Source organism: Chiloscyllium plagiosum, unplaced genomic scaffold (assembly GCF_037043375.1).
Source record: "Chiloscyllium plagiosum isolate Xiang-an unplaced genomic scaffold, Cpla_swu_hap1 HiC_scaffold_4, whole genome shotgun sequence".
Classification (NCBI taxonomy): Eukaryota; Metazoa; Chordata; class Chondrichthyes; order Orectolobiformes; family Hemiscylliidae; genus Chiloscyllium; species Chiloscyllium plagiosum.
The window spans coordinates 41730182-41751963 of record NW_028270142.1 but is presented as its reverse complement, the minus strand read 5'-3'; the positions used below and the strand labels follow the sequence as shown (position 1 = coordinate 41751963).

General features: G+C 39.4%; 1 protein-coding gene across 1 annotated transcript in view; it reads left to right on the top strand.

Annotated features, from left to right (window-relative positions):
* The window catches only part of LOC122549252 (eukaryotic translation initiation factor 3 subunit E), a 156995-nt gene that overhangs the window by 44619 nt on the left and 90594 nt on the right, over nt 1–21782 (top strand). The window contains exons 6-7 of the mRNA XM_043688743.2: nt 1650–1775; nt 1969–2093. Coding sequence (XP_043544678.1) covers nt 1650–1775; nt 1969–2093 — 251 coding nt within the window. The remainder of the gene's footprint in view (nt 1–1649; nt 1776–1968; nt 2094–21782) is intronic.

The window sequence follows — 21782 nt, the reverse complement described above, 5'->3', positions numbered from 1 at the left end:
TAATCCAGATATTACTACCCTTGAGGACCTCCTTTTTAAATTTCTGTCTAACTGTAATCTCCCTTCAGGGTCTCAACCTTTTCCCTTCCAATGTCGTTGGTTCCAGTATGGACAATGACCTCCTGCTGGCCCCTCTCCCCCGTGAGAACATTCTGCACCCTCTGTGAGACATCCTTGATCCTGGCTCCAGGGAAACAACACACCATTCTGCTTTTTTTCTGCTGGCCACAGAAACGTCTGTCTGTACCTCTGACTACAGAATCCCCTCACACACTTTGCTTCAAATGCAAACAATAAAAACAATCTTTACAGTACAAAGCAGTATTTACCAGTTCTGCCTTGATGCCTAAATACCAGAAAGATAAATGCACCAGTGTTTGGCTGGAAGTGAGCAACCACTCTTTTTACTTTGCAAGTTCCCTTTTTTTTTAATTTTGTATGTTACACAGACATGCACATGTGTAGCGTTTGCTCCATTTCACACTGTGCTGAAGTAGTCAGTTACTTATTTACAGAGAACGGGCAATGTCAGGTATTTAGGGAACAAATATTTAAGGAACAGATACACATGCAAGGTTTCAATTTGTTAGAAGCAAATTCCATAGAAACAGTGCTTCGTTAGAAGGCTGCAACCATTAATGAGCAAAAGTTTAATAAGATTCTTGTAGAAGTTTGTTTTTTTAAACCAATAAATAACTGTCCTGTCATAGTCATTTAGCATGGAAACAGATCTTTCAGTCCAACTCCTCAATGCCATCCAGATATCCTAAACTAGTCTAGTTCCATTTGTCAGCACTTGGCCTATATCCCTCTGAACCCTTCGTATTAATATACCCATCAAGGTGCCTTTTAAATGTTTTAACTGTACCAGCCTCCACCACTTCCTCTGGCAGCTTAGTCCGTACATGCACCACCTTCTGCATGAAAATATTGCCCCTTAGATCCCTTATAAAGTTTTCTCCTCTCACTCTAAACCTATGCCCTCTATTTCTAGACTCCCCCACCCCACGGAAAAGACCTTTTCTGTTTAACCTAACCATGCCCATCATGATTTTATGAACCTCACACCCCTCAGCCTCCAATACTCCAGGGAAAACAGCCCCAGCCTACGCATCCTCTCCCTGTACCTCAAATCCTCCAATCCTGGCAACATCTATGTAAATCTTGTCTGAACCCTTTCAAGTTTCACAACATCCTTCCTATAGAGGGGAGACCAGAATTGCACACAGTGGCTTAACATGACTGCAACATGACCTCTCAACTTCTATACCCTGTGCACTGACCAATTAAGGCAAGCATACCAAATTTTTTCTTCACTATCCTATCTACCTGTGACTCCACTTTCAAGGAGCTATGAACCTGCACTCCAAGGCTGTCATGTGCAGTTTGCAATCTGAGGATGCAGAATTAATTCCAGCAGGCTGGTTCATATTTGATTGATTTTTAACTGATTGACCAGAATTAACTTGTAACTCCCAAGCCATAATGCTACATTATTAAACCAAGCCATTTGGGCTTTTTCCAGTGCTCGCTACAGGTAGTTTCTGTATATCAGCGACTGTTTGAAACACCTCACTAGTTCTGGTAAGGCAACAAGTTCAGTGGATTGAGCTTAATAAATTTAATATATTTTCTTTCTGTTTCAACAGGTTCCTTCGACAGACCGGAATGCCCTGAGTTCACTCTGGGGCAAGCTAGCATCAGAAATTCTGATGCAGAACTGGGAAGCTGCTATGGAGGACCTAACACGACTCAAGGAAACCATTGATAACAATGTAGGCTCCTTTTGAATACATTGCACTCTTTTGCTCAACCATTCAATTTGGTTAACCTGAAGTAAAGTGATCCTTTGTCAAATTTCAGAAGAATTCATCACTATGCTTTGTATATTCTATATGTTTAGTGCACATGGAGCTTTGCAGTAAATTTTACCCTGCAGATTAAAAGTTTGTTTCTTTTTTTTCTTAGTCCGTCAGTTCACCACTCCAATCCCTTCAGCAGAGGACATGGTTAATCCACTGGTCTCTGTTTGTATTCTTCAATCACCCTAAAGGCAGAGACAATATCATTGACCTCTTCCTTTACCAGGCACAGTGAGTACCTTAAACCCACACTGCTTTCACTTGTTAAACTGTGCGCATAACTGAATTTAACAGTTAATTAATGGAAGCACCATCATCGAAGGGGGCTGTCATTCTTGTCCCCGGACATCAGTGGAGGCAGGCTCAATGAACATGTTCAAGACTGAGTCTAGTCTCCAGAGTGATGAATGTTAAGGAGGGTAGGCAGCAAAGTTAATTCAAAATCACAGTCTGATCAACCATGACATAGCTCAAGGGGCCGAATGGCCTACTTGTGCTCCTATTTCTTATGAAGGCTGAAAATTGTTCTCGTTCTTTACACGTTATGGACTTGTTCTCTAGTTTTACACAGGTGCATTTCACCCAGCAACTGAAAAACTTAAATTGGCCAAGCCACTTCCTATCTCATATATTGAATTGTATTAAAATCCAGCCAAGAGTGATACAGCAAATATTATGTTAATCAATGTTGTAGTGATTTTTACTTCGAGTATCTGCAGTTTAATTTCTTGCCAGCAAAGTGGAGTTTGAGTATGAGAGCCTGTAAACAAATCAAACCATTAAATTCGAACCTTGGAGTACAAGGGAAATTGAGAGCTTAGTCAAAATGAGAAAGGAGGCATATGTAAGGTCTAGGAAACTGAAAACAGACAAAAACCCTCAAAGAATATAACAATAACAGGAAAAAACTTAAACAAGGAATTAGGAGGACTAAAAGAGACCATGAAATGTCTTTTGCAAACAGGATTGAGGAAAAGCCCAAGGCATTATATTATACACAAGGGGGTAGCTAGGGAAAGGGTAGATCCACGCAACTCAAAGGTGGGAATTTGTGTGGAGCTGGAGGAAGTAGGTGAGGTCCTTAACAAATACTTTGTGTTGGGATTCCGAAAGGAGAAAGACATGGTAGATGGTGAGTCTCGAGAGTAGTATGTTGATATTCCAGGGCATGCCAATATAAAAGAGGTGGTGGTGCTGGATGTTTTAAAAAGAATTAAGGTTGACAAGTCCTCAGGACCTGATGGGATCTATGCTAGGGGGACAGGAGAAGAAATTGCGCGGGCTTTCTCTGCAATCTTTGTATCCTCCTTAGTCATAGAAGAGATCCTGGAGAATTGGAGAATAGCCCGATTTGTTCCTTTGTTTAAAGGAAGGGCAGCGGAGATATTCTGGGAGATTACATGTCGATGGGCCTTATGTCAGTGGTAAGGAAACTATGTTTTCTATCCTGTAAATATCCCCAAGCTAAAGAAAACAAAATGCTGCAAGAGAAGTGTCAACATACTTGGGAATATTTTCCTTTTTAAAAGACTGCTTTGTTCACCTTTGTGTGCTGTTGGGTGACAGGGACACCCAGTCCTGGTTTTTGTTTTTAAATTCTCATATGATACAGTCAACACTTGCTAGGCCAGCATTTATTGCCTCTCCCTAATTGCGCTCAAGGTGGTAATGGTGAGCTGCCCTCTTTCACTACAGCAATCTTTGGAGTGTAGGTGCACTACAGTACTTTAGCACATTAACTGGAAGGATCGGTTCCTCATTCCTGATGAAGGGCTTTTGCCCGAAACGTCGATTTTCCTGCTGCTCGGATGCTGCCTGACCTGCTGTGCTTTTCCAGCACCACTCTGATCTAAACTCTGGTTTCCAGCATCTGCAGTCCTCACTTTTGCCTGCTTGATAGAACTGATGATGGAATCTTCCATCTCTTGACTGATGTTCGAGAATAGACTGATGGATTTGTCCTGTTTTTTTATATACAGGACATAGCTGTGCAATTTTCCACATTGTTGAATAGATTCCAGTGTGTACTGGAACAGTTTGGCGAGGGGAGAGCCAAGTTCTGGAGTACTATTCCTGGAATGTTAGGATCCATTGCCTTTGCAATAACCAGTGTCTCCAACTGTTTTTTGATTTCACTTGGAGTGAAACAAATTGGTTGAAGACTGGTATCTGTAATGCTGATGACCACTGAGGAGGCTGAGATGGATTATCCACTCGGCAGTTTTGGCCAAAGATTGCTGCAAATGTTTCAGCCTTTGTTGTTGCACTAATGTGCTGGGCTCTTCCACCATTGGGGGTATTTGTGCAGCCGCCTCCTCCAGTGTGTTGTTTGTTTGATTGTCCACCACCATTCACGACTGGATGTGGCAGGACTGCTTAAATCTAATCTGTTTTTTATGGGATCATTTAGCCCTGTCTTTCACTTCCTGCTCTTGCCATTTGGCACAAAAGTATTCCAGGTTGGTAGCTTCACCAGGTTGACACCTCATTTTCAGGTATGCTCGGTGCATTTCCTGGTATGCCCTCTTGCACTTTGCATATAACCAGCGTTGATCCCCTGGTTTGATGGTAATGGTTGAGTGGTCGTTATACTGGGCCATGAGGTTGCAGAGTATGCTGGAGTACAATCCTGCTACTGTTGATGCTCATTGTACCTCATGGATGCCCAGTCTTGAGATGCTAGATCTGTTTGAAATCTGTCCCATTTAGCAAGGTGATAACACCATACAACACAATTGAGGTTATTCTCAATGTGAAGGCAGGACTTCATCTCCGTAGGGAGTGTGTGGTCGTCACTTTGGCAGATGCAGGGACAGATGCATCTGCGACCGGCAGATTAGTAAGGATGAGGTCAAGTGTGTTTTTCCATCATCGTGATTCCCTCACTAGCTGCTTTGATCCAATCTACCAGTTTGTCCTTTAGGATCCGACCAGCTCAATCAGTGGTACTTTTCTTTAAAGCTTTGCTTGCCTGCTTTACGAAGTTACTTGACTTGCCTGAAATTGGCTAATAGCTCACATTAGTCTTCTGATTTTAGTAATTACTCTTGAACAAAACTCCCAGAATTCACCATCTAAAATGTCCAAACAGTATCATGTTCTCATTCTTCATCTTGGTTCAATAAAAATATATTACCTTCAGTAAGCTAGAGTGTACAGAAAAGAAAAGGATGGGGCTTGCAAGTTAGCTACTTCAATAATCATAAAATAACTTATAATTGTATGTGGATTGGGCACTAGATCAACAGCCTAGGCAATGATTCAATCCAGTATATCAGGAACAATTTCTTCAAGCGGTATTGTCTAGAGCCAACCTGAGAGCAGGTTACTTTGCACAGTGAGCAGTGAGATAGATTGGTGACCTCCTAGTCAAGGGATTTCTATGTGACAGTGATCCTACGTTTCTGGTTAAATTTCAGTGGAGAAGGGAAATATAATTGCACAAAGGCAGAGTGAATTTGGAAAATTCAGGACAGTAGATTGCTGTTGCAAGCTTTTTAAGAATGTGTTTAATGTCACAGTGCGAAAACCAGGTTCCTTGAAACAGATGCACCATTTGTGGAGTTAAGGAGTTAAGTAAAGGAGTTAAGGATAGTATCAACTTGAAAGCAGCACTGCAATTCTGCAAAGATTAGTGGTTGATCAGCAGTTTCAACAGATTGTAAGTAACATCAAGGAAAATCTTTAAATAATAGAGGAATAGAGTAAGAAACTATATTTTATAGTTTCAACAAGTATTTATTTAAAAAAGGAAAAAGAATTGCGTCTAGTCTTAGTCCTCAAGTACTTAAAAGTTTTTAAAATTCTGTTATGGGATTCAGTTATCACTGCCTGAGTTTGTAGATGTATTGATAGATTCATGCAGAATCAAAGGTTCACATTTTTTGGGCAGGGTGTGGTAGACGCAAAGTGTAGCTGAGACCATCACTAGATCATCTGTGAACTTAACTGAATAGTGAAACATGCTTACTCCTGCTCCTTTGTTCTGCAGCAGCAACTCAGCAAGGTGACTTTGTCGGCATCTTTGAAATCTGCGCCCTCTACCTATTTGAAGAGCAAGGGCAGCAGATGCATGAAAGTACCACCACAAGAAATTACCTCCAAACCACACAGTACCCTGACTTTTAACTATTTGTTGCTCCTTCACTGAGTTTGAATTCCATTCCCAAAAGTACTATAGTGTACCTACACACCAAGGATTGCTGTAGTGAAAGAGGGTAGCTCACCATTACCACCTTGAGCGCAATTAGGGAGAGGCAATAAATGCTGGCCTAGCCAGTGTTGACTGTATTTATGAGAATTTAAAAACAAAAACCAGGACTGGGTGTCCCTGTCACCCAGCCACTCAACTATTTTGGGTACAGAATCTAATCAGAGGCCAGATATTGTTTGGGTGGTGCATTCCTGACACCTTAAAGCCTTTGCAGCTTCCATACAGCAAAAGACCAGATTGCACATCCCACGCAAAGGTGACATTGTGACAGAGACAGCATTTGTTGTTCATCCCTAATTGACCTTGAGAACCACTTCAGTCCATTTGGTGTCTCTCTGCCCGAATTGTTGTTAAGGAGTTTCAGGATTTTGAGTCAGTGACGCTGCCACAACCTAACTGGGAAGAGTGTGCTGATGATTGTGCCCCACTAATTCAGAAGCTGTCACAAAATGTATCAATGTATAAAATTCCAATGAGACCATCAAAATGACCAATTGCCCATAGTGTCCAGAGGTTGCAGGCTCGGTGGTTTAGTGATTGGAAATGCAGGGTTAAGGGGATAGGGTGGGGGGAGGGGTCTACCTGGGATGGTCTTTGGAAGAGCAGTGTGGGTTCAATGGGCCGAATGGCCTCTTCCACACTGTAGGGATTCTATGACTGCTACTCTGGAGAAATGCAACTTCTCAACTTCAAATATGCACATGTTCAATCATGATTAATACAAAACAAATGGTTTATAAAATATCCTAGAGTTTTGAAGAATGCAGAGTTTTAATTGAGGTATATAAAATGCTAAATGGAATTGACAAATGATGCATAGAAAGGATGTTCCCTCTTGTGGGGTGATCTAGAATTAGAGATCGTGGTCTTAGAATAAGGAGTAGTAGTTTTAAAACACAAATGAAGAGAAATGATTTCTCTCAATGGGTTGTGAATCTTCGAAATTTACTGGTGGATGCCGGAGTTAATTTGAGGAGGAGATACATGGATTTCTAATAATTAATGGGTTGTAAGGTTATTCAAGAGATTGGGCAGGGAAATGTAGTTGAGACCAAGGTGAAATCAGCCACAATCATATTGAATTTTCGAGCAGGCTCAAGGGGCTGAATTGTCTATTCCTGCTCCTAGTTCTTCTGTTCGGAAAAAAGATTATGGGTAGTGTAAACAAAATTTGGGAGGTTGGAAGTAGACCATAGAATGGAAAGTTGTTTTTTCTCACTAACCTTTTAATTTTTGAAAGGATGACACACTTTTCTGTAGGATGTTGCTACTTCTTTGATTTGAAGATTGATCAGGTGGACTTGGACCTTTTTTTTGTTTTAGACTTAATTTATGCTTCCTTGGTTTTTCTGTCTTTTTCTGCACGTGGAGAGGGAGAGATGAATACCTTCTGTTTGCATTCTCAGGAAGTTTCTTTTCATGCTCCTGTTACATTTCAACTCTGTCTTGCTCAACTAATTAGAGGGCTGTTGTCAGATAGAATTTAGTTTACTGAGTTTTGGGTTATGCTCAGTTTTGATCTCTCCCTCTCACTGCCCTCAAAAAGCCAAATGGTGTTGAGCAGCTGAGCAACATGCAGCATTTCATTTTTAATTTGCAAAGCTATTCTGATATTTTAATTATAGCACTCAACTTTCCTTTCCTTTTCATTTTATAGGCCCCCCCTCCCCCCCAAAATAAAGAAAGCGGATTCTTGTAAACACTGCAGGCAGATTAGTTCCAAATCAGAATGGCACATGGTTAGGAAAATAACTTGGAGGTAATGGCACTCCCATACAACTGCTGCATTTGTTTCTAGAGTTGGTAAAGGTCACTGGTTTGGAAAGTGCTTTTGAAGGAGCCATGCTGAATTGCTGTAGCATATCTTGTGGATGATTTACCCTAATGCCACCGTGCCATGGTGCTTGAAGGAGTGCATGTTGAAGGTGGTGGATGAATTGCCATTTGAGCAGTCTGTTTCATTCTGGATGGTGTTGGAGCCTTATTCAGTCTGGCAAGTGGCATATTCCATCACACTCGTGATTTGTGTTCTGTAGATGGTAGACAGATTTTGCAGAACCAGGAGGTGAATTATGTACTGCAGAGTTCACAACTTCAGATATTTGGTTGAATACTTTGCACAAGTGTGGATCAGTAGGGCTCGATCAACACCCAAACTTTTAGCTTCCAGAGCAAAGTAATCCTTTATTTGATACTGCAGCTGACTTCGTTCAACGCTGACAGACATTGAGCTCAGTGTGTTCCATTTACAATAATTACTGCAGCAACACACTAAAGCTTCTTGAAAACCATCTAGGGATGTCTAGAAAGACAGGACAACAATTCTATTATTTCCAACCCTGTTCTAGATCATTTAATATCCTAACTTGAAACTACATTGACACTGCTTCATCCTGGGCTAAAAATCCTGGACCTCACCCTTCGAACTTCAGCTTCTTGATCTATTACAGTTCAGGAAGCTGGTATGCCACTTGAAGGGTGATTAGGAATGGCAATAAAAGCTGTAAAATTCACATCTGTGAATGACTTAAATAAAATAAAATATAATATAACAAATTGTGAAGTTTTTGAAGATTTGATCATTGTGACTTCATTATGATTGGAGAGATTAAAATTTCTTTAATCATGGATATTCTGAATGATTGTTCATTTCCGCAAGCATATAGATTGTTGTTGTGTGCTTAGTGTGTTTTATGGAACTTTTCTTGCAATAATGATTCAAAACATTTTACTTGCTGAGGGAGAGGTTGTAATGTAAAATTTCAAGAAGGAAGCTTTCTTTCTTTTAAAACATAAGACGAAAAGAACGGTTTGAGCAACTTTTCTGACGATTTCTGAAGGAGTAACTTGGGGGGTGGGAAGGAGGTGGTGGCGGCAGGGGCAGTATTGTGAAATCCTTTGGTGTGTTGAGCTTCTGCAGTTTAAAATTAATTGCCCATCATCTTTAGGCAGTGTGAATGTATGCACATGGCTTACATATCTGATTGCCCAAAGGGATTGATTGGCCTTTAGTTAATCTATGTTCTATCGTGGAGATGTGGGAAGCTTCTAATGTAGACCACATGAGTCCTAAACGCCTACTGCAGTGCGTGGTGTGGATGAATCCTGTTCAAATTATAAGATGTCTTCCCTGTTGCAGACTTTTTCTAATTTGCCTTCAGGAGTGTGTCACTGATGGTTAATTTCTCCAGTTTCTTTCAGTACTCTGTTGGTAAAGAAAATTACTTGCTTATTTTTGTCTGCGCTTTTGGTTGTCTGGAGGTTTTGTTTGTATGCTTGGCCTATGATATTCAAAAAGCCACTTCTATGCTTATTAAAGTTGAATTAACTGAAATCAAACTGATCTTACTACTGACTTATCAGTGAGCTTGGGATAAATGCATTGAGTGGGTTGCTGCTAACAAAATGGTAATGTGTTTTTACTCAAAGGGATCACCTCCAGTGCCTTTTGACTAAAATGTTTGTGTATGCAGGAGGGAGAAATGAGATCTAGTCTTTTAAAAACTTTTGTAAGCTTCTGTGAAGCATATTCCATCACACGGTTTAGTAAACAAGGTGCTATGTAAAAACTAGATGATATTCCTAAAGTGGAGAAATTTGAGGGGATATTTAATACAGACATTCAGAATTGTGGGAATTAAGTATTAAGTAGGAGAAACTTCTAGCAAGAGAATTGGCAACCATATGTAGCAAGTTTTTAAGAAACTTGGCAGTAAGTTGGAGAGATTGTGATTAAGTTGTGTCTGAAAGTGTGGTGGATACAAAAGTTCGCAAAGGAAATTGAATGAACACTTGGGATAGAATTTATAGAACTTTGGGAAAGAATGGAACGCAATTGAATAGCTATTTCAAACAGCCATCATAAGCATTATTATGAGTGGAATAGCCTCCTGTATTGTAACATTCTGACATTGCCAAGTATCAGTGCACCCAGGCCAAAAAGGATGTTTCTGTTCATCCCCAAGAATTGTAAGGAGGAAATTACATTTTGGTTGATGTTTTCAGAACTCTGTAAATGCTGTTGAAGGGGAATTGAAAAGTAACAAACAGATTCAACATTCATAAAGGGAGTTAAATAATGAGGTCAGTATGTTCAACTTCCAGGTTGGGAACAATATGGACATTGCATTGGGTATTACTTAATAACATTTTTCCTGTTTGTGTTGCCAAATAGTTTCTTTGTCTAACCTTAAACTTTTTGTCATTGGCTTCTCTGGAAATACTTTGGAGAAACAACCTAGAATTAGTGTTATGGGCCAGAGCAGTTTATTGAGGAGCAAAAACAGAAGTTGCTGGAAAAGCTCAACAGGTCTGAGGGAGGGTCACTGGACCTGAAACATTAACTCTGATCTCTCTGCACAGATACTGCCAGACCTGCTGAGCTTTTTCAGTAACTTCTGTTTTTGTTTCTGATTTACAAGATCCATAGTTCTTTCAGTTCTTAGTCTATGAAGGAGACCTGGCTGGTCCTGTTTGTACAGTAGGTCTTATTATTGTGAAACATAATTTGTTAATGTTTGGAAACTTTGTGAGCATTAGATCTTTTAGTTTCCCAACAAACAAATTAATAACCAAAAAAAGTGCATAAAAATTGAAGTTATTTTTCTGTCAGAAAGTTCCTTCATGATCAAAAGCAGGTGTCCTTTTCTCCCATGTACTCTGAGTCAATGACTTGACCACTGGATTTCCTCAGTTGTCTATCGTCACTGTGCTTTTTTTTGTCCTCCTACAAAAGATTGTTGATTAGTGTATGATGACGTACCCTATTTTGAAGTATACTGATGATTTTATACATGTGCGTCTCATAAGGAATAGTAACAGAAAATAAAGGAACACCTTTTTGGATCTGAAATGACATAAAAAGCCCCTATGTTATTTTTTTTGAAACCTTCCTTTCCTTATGATTTCTTCTCCATGATCACTGAGAATGAATGACCCACTTTGTCAAATGCACTGAACTTGGATTTTAAGCATGTATGAGAATCATAACCTAGCTTTCCCCTCCCACATTGAGTGGAGTTTGTGAATTTTGCAGAGTTATTCTGTGTCAACATGCAATAACATCTGTGTGATAGAATTTAGTTGCCTTCACTTGTATGAAAAGCAGATTGTGCTTTTGATGAAGTTTAAATTTGTTAGTTTCCTTGATGTAAATACCAACCATGCTTACTAGTTTGTGAAGATTGGTTTACTCCGTTGTTTGGAATAGTGTGTTTGATGTCGGCAAGTGAAGTGTTTGTATCTTTGTCTGTTCCTCATTTGGACATCTGCTTCCTGTTGATGGGATATCTCCCTGTTTTAAAAGGTTTCCTGTCTCTATGCATGATTTCTGATTGGAGAAACCCTGAAGCAATGCTGATTGGCTTTTCTCACCCTTCTCTCCCACCTGATGAAATTAGTCATGTGATTAAAATCAGATTCTGCTTTGTTATTCTCACTTTCACTCTCTATCTTAAGAGAAAGCAGGCTGTGAAACAGTGAAACTAAAACCTCTGCTGGCATGAAACTCTACCTAATCGCAATTCCCACCAAGTTTAAAAAATCGAAATTGGCTTGCTGTGTTTTCAGCCTCCTACTTTCATCTGCATCCTTCTATAAATGGCCATAACTTCTATTGGTCCAGAGCACTGCGTACAGTTTTGGCCTCCTTATCTGAAGAAAGATGTTTTGGCTATGGAGGGAATCTAACAATGACAGGACTCAACAAAGAAAATGCGGGATGTTCCCGATGACCAAGGAGTCCACACCCAGAGGCCACAGTATAAGGCTATGTTGTAGACCTTTTAGGTATAAGTGGAGAAATGTACTCATCCAGTGTGTGGTGATTCTGTGATTGATGCCAAAGCATTGAATGTTTTCAAGAAGGAGCTAGAGTTCTGATGGCTCATGGTATCTAAGGGAATGTAAATCGGTTAGTGAGTTGAAAGATCAACCATGATCATAGTGAACAATGGACTCGCTACAAAGCCACATCTGCTTACTCTTACCTACCTTCTCCCTAGACCCACACCCCTCCCATTTCTCTCTCCACCTTGGAAGCTCCCTGCCTCATTCCTGATGAAGGGCCTTTGCCCGAAACGTCTATTTTCCTACTCCTCGGATGCTGCCTGACCTGTTGTGGTTTTTCAGCGCCACTCTAATCTTGACTGTGATCTCCAGCATCTGCAGTCCTCACTTTCGCCTTTGTCAAGTGTCCTAATGGCTTTCTCCTTCTCTTTTCCAAGCTTCTGTCTAATGTTTTGATACCAATTTGACAGGAGTCCTCGCAAAAGACTGAGGCTAAACTAAGGTTCAAGAATAAGTGTCTGTGAAGGCTTCAATCTTGCTTGACTGCGTTGATTTTAAGGACATTTTTCAAAGAAAGATGAGAGTGGGATGGATTTAAGAAAGATTTTTGGAATTATAGGGTTTAGGTTTTAATAGTTTGGATGCATTAATGAAATAAAGGCAATAGAAATGACCAAGACCAGAATTACAAGAACTCAGTTCTCCACAGCAGTTATCTGGCTAGATGGCATTCTCCCTGTGTCTGTGTGGGTTTCCTCCAGGTGCTCTGGTTTCCTCCCACAGTCACAAAGATGTGCAGGTCAGGTGAATTGTTCATGCTAAATTGCCCATAGTGTTAGGTGCATTAGTCAGAGGGAAATGGGTCTGGGTGGGTTACTCTTCGGAGCATCGGTGTGGACTTGTTGGGCTGAAGGGTCTGTTTCCACACTGTAGGGAATATAATGTAATAATATATATCAGAGATGGGGAAAGGGTGAGGCAATGGAGTAATTTGAATATGAGGATGCAGGCTTTAAAAGCAAAACATTTGTGCACCCAATGCCTACGAAGGGCAGTAAGTACAAGAATGATGTAAAAATGGAACTTGATGTAAGTTGATGTATGAGCAGATGATATCACTAGATTAGTAATCTGGAGGACCAGGTTAATGCTGTGGAGACACAAGTTCAAACCCCATCATGACAGCTGGTTGAATTTAATTTCAATTAATAAATCTGGAATGTGAGGTTGTTCTCAGTAGTGGTGAGCATAAAATTGTCAAAAAATTCATTGGTTTTCCCTCTAGAAAGAAATGTAACATCCATACTCAATCTGGTTTATGTTTGACTCCAGAGCCACTGAACTGTAGAATTGTAATGGTGCATAAGGAAGCCATTCCACTCATTGTGTCTGTGTTGGCCCTGAGCATCTTGACTTACTGCCAATTTCCTACCTTTTGCTCAGAAATGTACACATTTTTTTTTCTGTTTAAATAATTACTAAACGTGGTTTGAATGTCTCAGTTGAACCTGCCTAATCCACACTTCTAGGCAGTGCATTCTATTGTACTTCCTATATGAAAATATTTCTTTCTTGCCTTGCATTTACAAAACACTAAAACTGTGCCTTTTGGTTCTAAGTCTGTTTGCAAATGGGAATGATTTTTCCCGCCGTGCAGACCCCTCATAATTTGGAAAACTTGCATCAAATCCCTTCCACCTCTGAAAGGAAAACAGTCCCAAATTCCCTCCTATCTCGAGAGTCTCTGGAATCGTGCATATAAAACTTGCTGCATGCTCACCAATGCAATCACATCCTCTTTGTAGTCTGGCATCCAACACTGTACAAAATACTCTACCTATGTTTTATCAATTTTTATGTAAGTTGAGCAGAACCACCTTATGGTGTAGTACTTTATTCCCGTATTTGTGAAACCTAGTTTACTGTAAACTTCAGTAACAGCTCTTTCTACCTGTCCTGTCACCTTTCATGACTTGCATATATATTGGGTGTCTCTTCATTCAGAATAGTTCTCTTTTAATTATGCCTGCCCTGGTTCCTTGTACCAAAATGCATTACTTCACGTGTCCTCATTGAGCTTCATCTGCAACCCATCCACTAATTTCATCAATATGTTAACTCCTCTTGAAGCTCTATGCTGTCCTTGTCACCGTTTATAATTCTGCCAAGTTTTGTATCCTGAGCACATTTTAGAATTGTCTCCTGCACACCTATATCTAAACCATTTATGTATTTCAGCAAAGCAATGGCCCCAATACTCATCCCAGGAAGTTCCAGCACAGAAAATATCCATGAACCATTACTCTGCTTCCACCCGAGGCCTATTTTGTATTTGTGTTGCGACTTTCCTTTTTCTTCCATGACCTATAATTTTCCTCACAAACCTGTGGCACTGATTTGGCATTTTGGAAAGGCATCTACATCGCACCAACAGCCTTGCCCTCAGCAACTACGTCTTGTCGTTTCAAAAAAAGCTCCACGTTAGTTAGGTACAAGTTTTCCTTAACAATTTCGCACTGACTCATCTGAATCAATCCACATTTATCCTTGTGACCGTATTTCTATTCCTAATGACCATTTCCTGTTCATTGAAGTTAAAGTGACTGGTCTGTGATTGCTCAGCTGATGTGGTTGACTCTTAACTGCCTTCTGACGAGCTGAGCAAGCCATTCAGTTGAAGAGCAGTTAGGGATGGGCAACGCATGTTGGCCTTGACGTTGATGGCCATACCCTAGTGAATGAAGAAAAAAATGTTTAAAATAAGGCCACGTTTGTGCAGAATGAGATGCTGGCCAAGAGAACGTTGACATAGTCAAATCTGGAAGTAACAAAAGTATGGATGAGGCTTTTTGAAAGGAAAACTTGCATTTCCATGTTGCCTTTTTCAGGTTCCAGACATTTTCATAAATTGCTTTGGAGTCATTTTTGAGATGTATCCACTTATAATTTGGGGTAACTGTAGTCAGTTTACATATGCAAAGTGATGATCAGATGCTAGAGGGCTAAATATTGGCCAGGAGCCATGGAAGAGCTCCTCCACCCTCATTTAGCATTGCATGCTATGATTTCTGACCATCAGAGGGCAGATAAAAATTGGTTTAAAATTTCATTTGAAATATGGGACCTTTGGCATTGTACAGTACTGAATGGATGCTTCAATGAATGTTTATTTTTGAGCTCAAGTGTCTGGAGTGGTACTTGATCCCATAAGCTTCTGACTCAGGTGAGAGTGCTATCCACTGACCTGCAGCTTATGCTGTTAATCAGCTGAGAAGTCAGAAACCAGTTGCATTTTTAAGAATGGATTCTATTTTTTACTGTGTATATATTGTCTTTGGGAAATGTGTCTCTTAGCTGTGCTTCATATTATTATGTAACATAAAGATAGTATTTTGTAAAATTTTGATCTCTGTGATGGACACTGAAACATTTGGCATTTTGGGGTATATTTGTTATCTTAGGTAAGTCATAAATGGAACAGTTGTTAATCTGAGATGATCGTGTCCCATTAATGAGGGGTAGAAAAAGTGAGGCTTCAGGATTGTATGAAACCAAATGACTCCAAAAACTGCTGTTGCAGTGTGCAATGGAGTCAGTCTCTGTTTGAATTGTTGGTATGTGGATGAGGGCTCAAACATTATTATTGAAGGAGGGATATTCAGCTGAAAGGAGCTGATTTGAGCAGCTTGGTTTTACCAGCTATGAAACAAAAATGTAACATCAATATAATTTTATCACAAGGCATTATTTTCTTGTATTTTGGAAAAAAATCACTTCATTTGTAATGAATGAAATGATGAGATTGATTTTTAGTCGTTGCCTTGGTTTTATCATTATTAAAGAAACAAGGCTTTTCTGGGTTTAGCCTCCTCCTCGGCCAGGAAACAATAATTAGGGAGTTAACACCTTCAACAAAAGAAAATGTTCCAATACACTTCGTAGAAGTGCTCGGAAACAAAACCTGACAACTAAGCCACATAAGGAATATCTTGAAAGAGAAAAGTGAAGCAGAGAGAAATGTTACGGGAATTCATAATGTAAAACTGGCAAATAATGCAGTCTGATCACTTTCATGATCATCATTTATAAAAAATATTAGATGTTTGAAAATCGGAGAGGAGAATTCTATAGAAACTGGATTTGAAGAGTGTTCTATTTTGCTGTATTAGAAATGGAAAACGAAGAAGTGGAATCAGGGTTGTCACTCTGAGAGGGAAAATATACAATTAATAACTGACGACAAGTGGTTCCTTTTGCTTAAGTTGCAAAGATTTATTGATTTTAGTGCTGGGAAAGAAGTAACGCTTTTCACTTCAACACTACATCGATATGCAGAATTTACTCTGTACACTGTAAATGCTAGCTTTGCCTCCGTTGCTGACATTATTGCCTTTGGCAAGGTTCTCTGCCATTTAAGGGGTGCTGCACTGTTGAAGCTACCATCTTTCGGATGAGACACAAACCCAAAGCTCCATGAGCTAAGGTAGATGCAAAAGATTTCAGGGCATTATTTCAGAGGAATAAATGTTTTGTATCCACTGTCATAGCCAATATCTATCCCTCAGCCAATATCATCAAAAGCAGATTATATAATCATGATTATAATGCTCTTGTGCAAATTTGCCACCACATTTCCAACATTTCAGCAGTGACTACATTTCAGAAATACTTTGAAATGTGGAGGGAATCCTGAGAGACAGGATGTACATGTATTTGGAAAGTCAACATGGCTTTGTGTGTGGGAAATCATGTCTCACAAACGTGATTGAGGTTTTTGAGGAAGTAACAAAGAAGATTGATGAGGGCAGAGCAGTGGATGTGATCTATATGGACTTCAGTAAGGCGTTTGACAAGGTTCCCCATGGGAGATTGATTAGCAAAATTAAATCTCATGGAATACAAGGAGAACTCTCCATTTGGATACAGAACTGGCTCAAAGGTAGAAGACAGAGGGTGGTGGTGGAGGGTTGTTTTTCAGACTGGAGGCCTGTGACCAGTGGAATGCCACAAGGATCGGTGCTGGGCCCTCTACTTTTTGTCATTTACATAAATGATTTGGATGCGAGCATAAGAGGTACAGTTAGTAAGTTTGCAGATGACACCAAAATTGGGCCAATGGGCAGAGAAGTGGCAGATGGAGTATAATTCAGATAAACGCAAGGTGCTGCATTTTGGGAAAGCCAGTCTTAGCAGGACTTATACACTTAATGGTAAGGTCCTAGGGAGTGTTGCTGAACAAAGAGATCTTGGAGTGCAGGTTCATAGCTCCTTGAAAGTGGAGTCGCAGGTAGATAGGATAGTAAAAATGTGTTTGGTATGCTCTCTTTTATTGGTCAAAGTATTGAGTATAGGAGTTGGGAGGTCATGTTGCGGCTGTACAGGACATTGCTTAGGCCAGTGTTGGAATATTGTGTGCAATTCTGGTCTCCTTCCTATTGGAAAGATGTTGTGAAACTTGAAAGGGTTCAGAAAAGATTTACAAGGAATTTGTCAGGATTGGAGGATTTGAGCTATAGGGAGAGGCTGAACAGGCTGGGGCTGTTTTCCCTGGAGCGTCGGAGGCTGAGGGGTGACCTTATAGAGGTTTACAAAATTATGAGGAGCTTGGATAGGGTAAATAGGCAAAAGAGTCCAGAGCTAGAGGGCATAGGTTTAGGGTGAGAGGGGTAAGATATAACAGAGACCTAAGGGGCAACTTTTTCACGCAGAGGGTAGTACGTGTATGGAATGAGCTGCCAGAGGATGTGGTGGACGCTGGTACAATTGCAACATTTAAGAGGCATTTGGATGGGTATATGAATAGGAAGGGTTTGGAGGGATATGGGCCAGGTGCTGGCAGGTGGGACGAGATTGGGTTGGGATATCTGGTCGGCATGGATGGGTTGGACCAAAAGATCTGTTTCCATGCTGTACATCTCTGTTACTCTGTGACTCTACAAGTCTGACTTTTTTAACCCCCACACTTAGTTCTCTCTATTCTGGATAAGATTTTTGCAAACTGTTTGGATCACAAATATTACCTTTGAACATAGCAAAGTGTCATAATTTTCGTTCGCTGAAAGAGAGTGACTCCTGCTGTCAACATTTTTCCCTTATTCAGTTGTTTTTACACTAAACCTGTTTCAGCTTGCTGTAGTCACCAGTGATAGAGTAACAAGTGATCCAAGTCGCACACTGTTTTAAAATCCGAGGCAAAAATAATGAGAGCATTAATTGCAACAAATCGAAAGCTGAAGCAAGTTGTTGGGATAACGAGGGTCTGAAATCAGAGAGAGTTTGGGGCATTTTATTGACTTGGGGAAGCATTCCAAAAGCTTCAAGTTCAATGACACTGCTTTATTGGCAGTAGTTTGGTCAGTGAGATTGAGGGAAAAGTGTGGTGTTCTCCTTCCAAACCAAATGCATTAAGACAGGATTATGTAGCTCTGGTTGTCCTTGAATTGTCAATGTGCTGTCATTGCATTTCAATGCCAAAATGTCTATGCTGTTATAGTGGCTGCATCATTGCCCAACTTGACTTCTGTGTCTCATCGAAGGAATCTTTTGAGGTTGAATATTGAGACCTGAGATAGCGATTTGATGGTAAAGTAATACCTGAGTAGGCATTAAAAGCTGAGTGAAACCAGCTTCATAGGCAATTAGTGGCAGTAAACTGTCCACAGCTGACCTGTAATATAGGTACTAATATGACATTTGATATATTTGTAATAGAATACAATACTAGTAAGGTATTATGTTCTATCTTTGGCTAAAGACTTGGGTCAAGCTTGATCATGAACTTTTCATTGGGACATGATTGAGATTTTAGAAATGGTTTTCTAACTGCTATGTTGTACTATAAATAGATGCAGTAAGTGCGTCATTTAGATTATAATATTGATGTTCTCCCAGTGCACCAAGTATGTGGCTTAGATAATGTGTCTGAGCTAATATCACTCGACTTCAAGTTCAGTGCTGCAACTGCTTGATGTCAAGAAATTAATTATTGTGAGAAAACATAAATTAGACTGATTATTCAAGCTTCTTTGGACTTTAACTGACATTGAATGCACTTGTTTCAAGGTATGATGGGTTTAAATGTGATTGTTCCCATTGGTTTATAGTTAGATATTCCCTTTTTAATGTCTTGTGAAGAGAACCCCATATTTTCTTCAATCCACAGTAACCACCAGGTTGATTGTCAATGAAATTTTGAGAGATCATCTGGCTTTTCAAAATCTTATTTATTCTTTCAAAGCACGGCATACTTTTCACATCTATAAAATTCTCTATTTTTAATCAAATTATTTGGATGTGTTATACCACACTTATGTAGCAGGTGAGCCTTCAATATGGACCTTCTGGCCCAGAGGTAGGGACACAACCATTGTGCCAGAGAGCTGGAGATGATGAGGTCTTTTTTCTCTGGGTTATAAGTCTTCAGAACTTCCTTTGTAAAAAAAAAAAATGACAGTGGTGAAAATAGAGTTCTTAAATATGTTTAAGGCAAAGGTCGATCATTGTGCCATGGAATTCAATTCTAATGATTGATTTGTCTCAAACTCACTCTGTTATTGGAATTGGCTTCTATGGTACATTGATCTACCAGTGCCTTAAACATATTTAAGGACTCTATTGTGGCACTGTTATGACACTGGGCTTATGTCTCATTCTTTTCTGTTGACTGAAGCCTTTCTGTTTTGGACTTCCTTTCTTGTGCACTAAACCACTAAGAATTACTTGTTAACTCTTGCTAGCCACCACAGTCTACATGATGAGAGATATCTGAAATCTGATTGACTTGCTAATGCATGAAAAAGCACATGATCGATCTCAGGTTAGCTAAACAGCGTGTGTCCAAGTTTTTGTTGATTTCATTATTAGTGGTCATCTTAGTGAAATCACTTTCTGCTGTCACCAGATTTACTTTTTGACATGTTAATCACTTGGTAAGTTCACCTCTATCATATCAACCTGTCAGCTTTTTACTGATAATGTTGACCACTAAAGTAATTTGTGTGTGGATTTGAGAGTATAAAGTGACATCCCCAATTGCAAGCAATCATTCATAATGTTCCAACAGGTGCATCTAAGTCTTCTGCAAAACCTAACAACATAGTTAACTTAAATAGTTGTGGATGTCTGAAACAAATTGAAGCTCTAAATAACCATATAAAAACCAGGCTATATAAAGCTGGTGTTTTTTAACAAACCTTAACTGTGTCTCCATAATGAACCTTTTTTTACTTAAAAGAATTTTCACATTTTCTAACCAATGAAAACACCAATAACCCTAATGGATTTTATTTTTGACCTGGAACTGAACTATCCTTTATGATACAAAGTGTTTCAGAACATAGCACAATCAAAATGTAATTTAGTTCCTCACTTGTTTAAACAAGTCAAATCATTAGCCATTGAACAATGATTCTGTTCTACATATCTCTGAAATTACAGATGGTATGTATGGTTGTTGAGACTTCAGGAGATCATTTGCTTACCACTCAGAAATATAACAAGATCTTTACATCCAAATGATAGCAAATGGAACCTTGGTGTAGCATTTCATCCTAAAGGTGGCACCTCTAATATTTGTCATTGTCACCTTGCTTTCACGTGCAAACCCATAATCTCCATGTCAGACAAGATTGCCATTAGATGCAAAGCTGACTGTTCACTTCATTGATCATGATGAAGAACCTGTCGACTTGATTGATACAAGGAAAAATGAAACCAAAAATTAAGTAAAAGCAGTTGTCTCGGAAAAAAGCAGCTTTTTTCGGAAAATGTTGCGTGGCTGCTTGATATTACAGGTTTATTTTCCATTTACGTTCAATTAGTGTGCTTGGAAGGCTAAAAAATTATGTTTGGGTAATCCCCACTGAAGGTTCTCTGAATTCCAGGTGAAATGTCTCATTTCTGCTTGTAAAGGGCATGGCCTTGCAACTGAAAATTGTTACCAGTTTGGTGTTCTTGATTTGTGCTATTGTCTGTGGAATTTGGAGCATTTGTTCTAAAGAGTGGCAGAGTTAGTCTTCTGAAATTCTAGTTAAACTGTTGTTCAACCACGCATGGTTCAGGATTTTTCAACTATGTGCTTATACATTTGTAAGTATGTGCAATGAAAAAGAATAATTAATAAAGAAGTCATCCTTTAATAAGGGACGATGGGTGGGGTGGTGGTTCTACAATTGTAAACTCCAGTACCAGTTGATATGTGGATTTAACTTGTACAAAGTGCACGTGCTTAGTTAATGGGCATCAATGTGAATCTAAAACAGGGCCTGGACTTTTTTTGACTGAACAATATTACCTCCGTGTCCAAACTTTGAGAGGAGCTGAAGTCTTTCAGTAAGGAAGGTAAAATAAAAATGGAAGCATTTTGAAGGCATAGGTGGACCAATGTGTACACGTTGGGAAAAGTGAAGCTTTTTCATTGAACTAAATTTGTTCAAATTATTTTTTATTAGAAATGATCAATTGGAGGTTAAAAATGGCAGCTATAATAGATTTCTGATTACGGTCAACATATCTGCTGTAGAGTATGGTGCTGAACTTGTTCTAGCTGTTATGAGTGGGGAAAACAGTATCAAAAGTCTGCCACCTGATCTTTCTACAACATTAATAAATCCATTGACACTATTATCTTCACACTTTGGAATGGAAAAAATGATTGGAAAATTTGTTTTTAAATTTAGTAGTCATTCCTGATTATTGTTTTATTTGCCAATCTGAGAAAATGAATTCTGTTTATGATGCAAATAACATTTATGATGTGAGTTTTATTATTTTTCCTGTGTGAACAACAAGTGATATCCATAATAAGCACAGACTTTTTCGACAGTTGTATGGGGTGAGTAGTGATGTATTTACCTTAACTAGATCAAGATATTGCATATTCTGCAACAGGAGAACAAATTTCCACCAGAAAATGCAGCTTG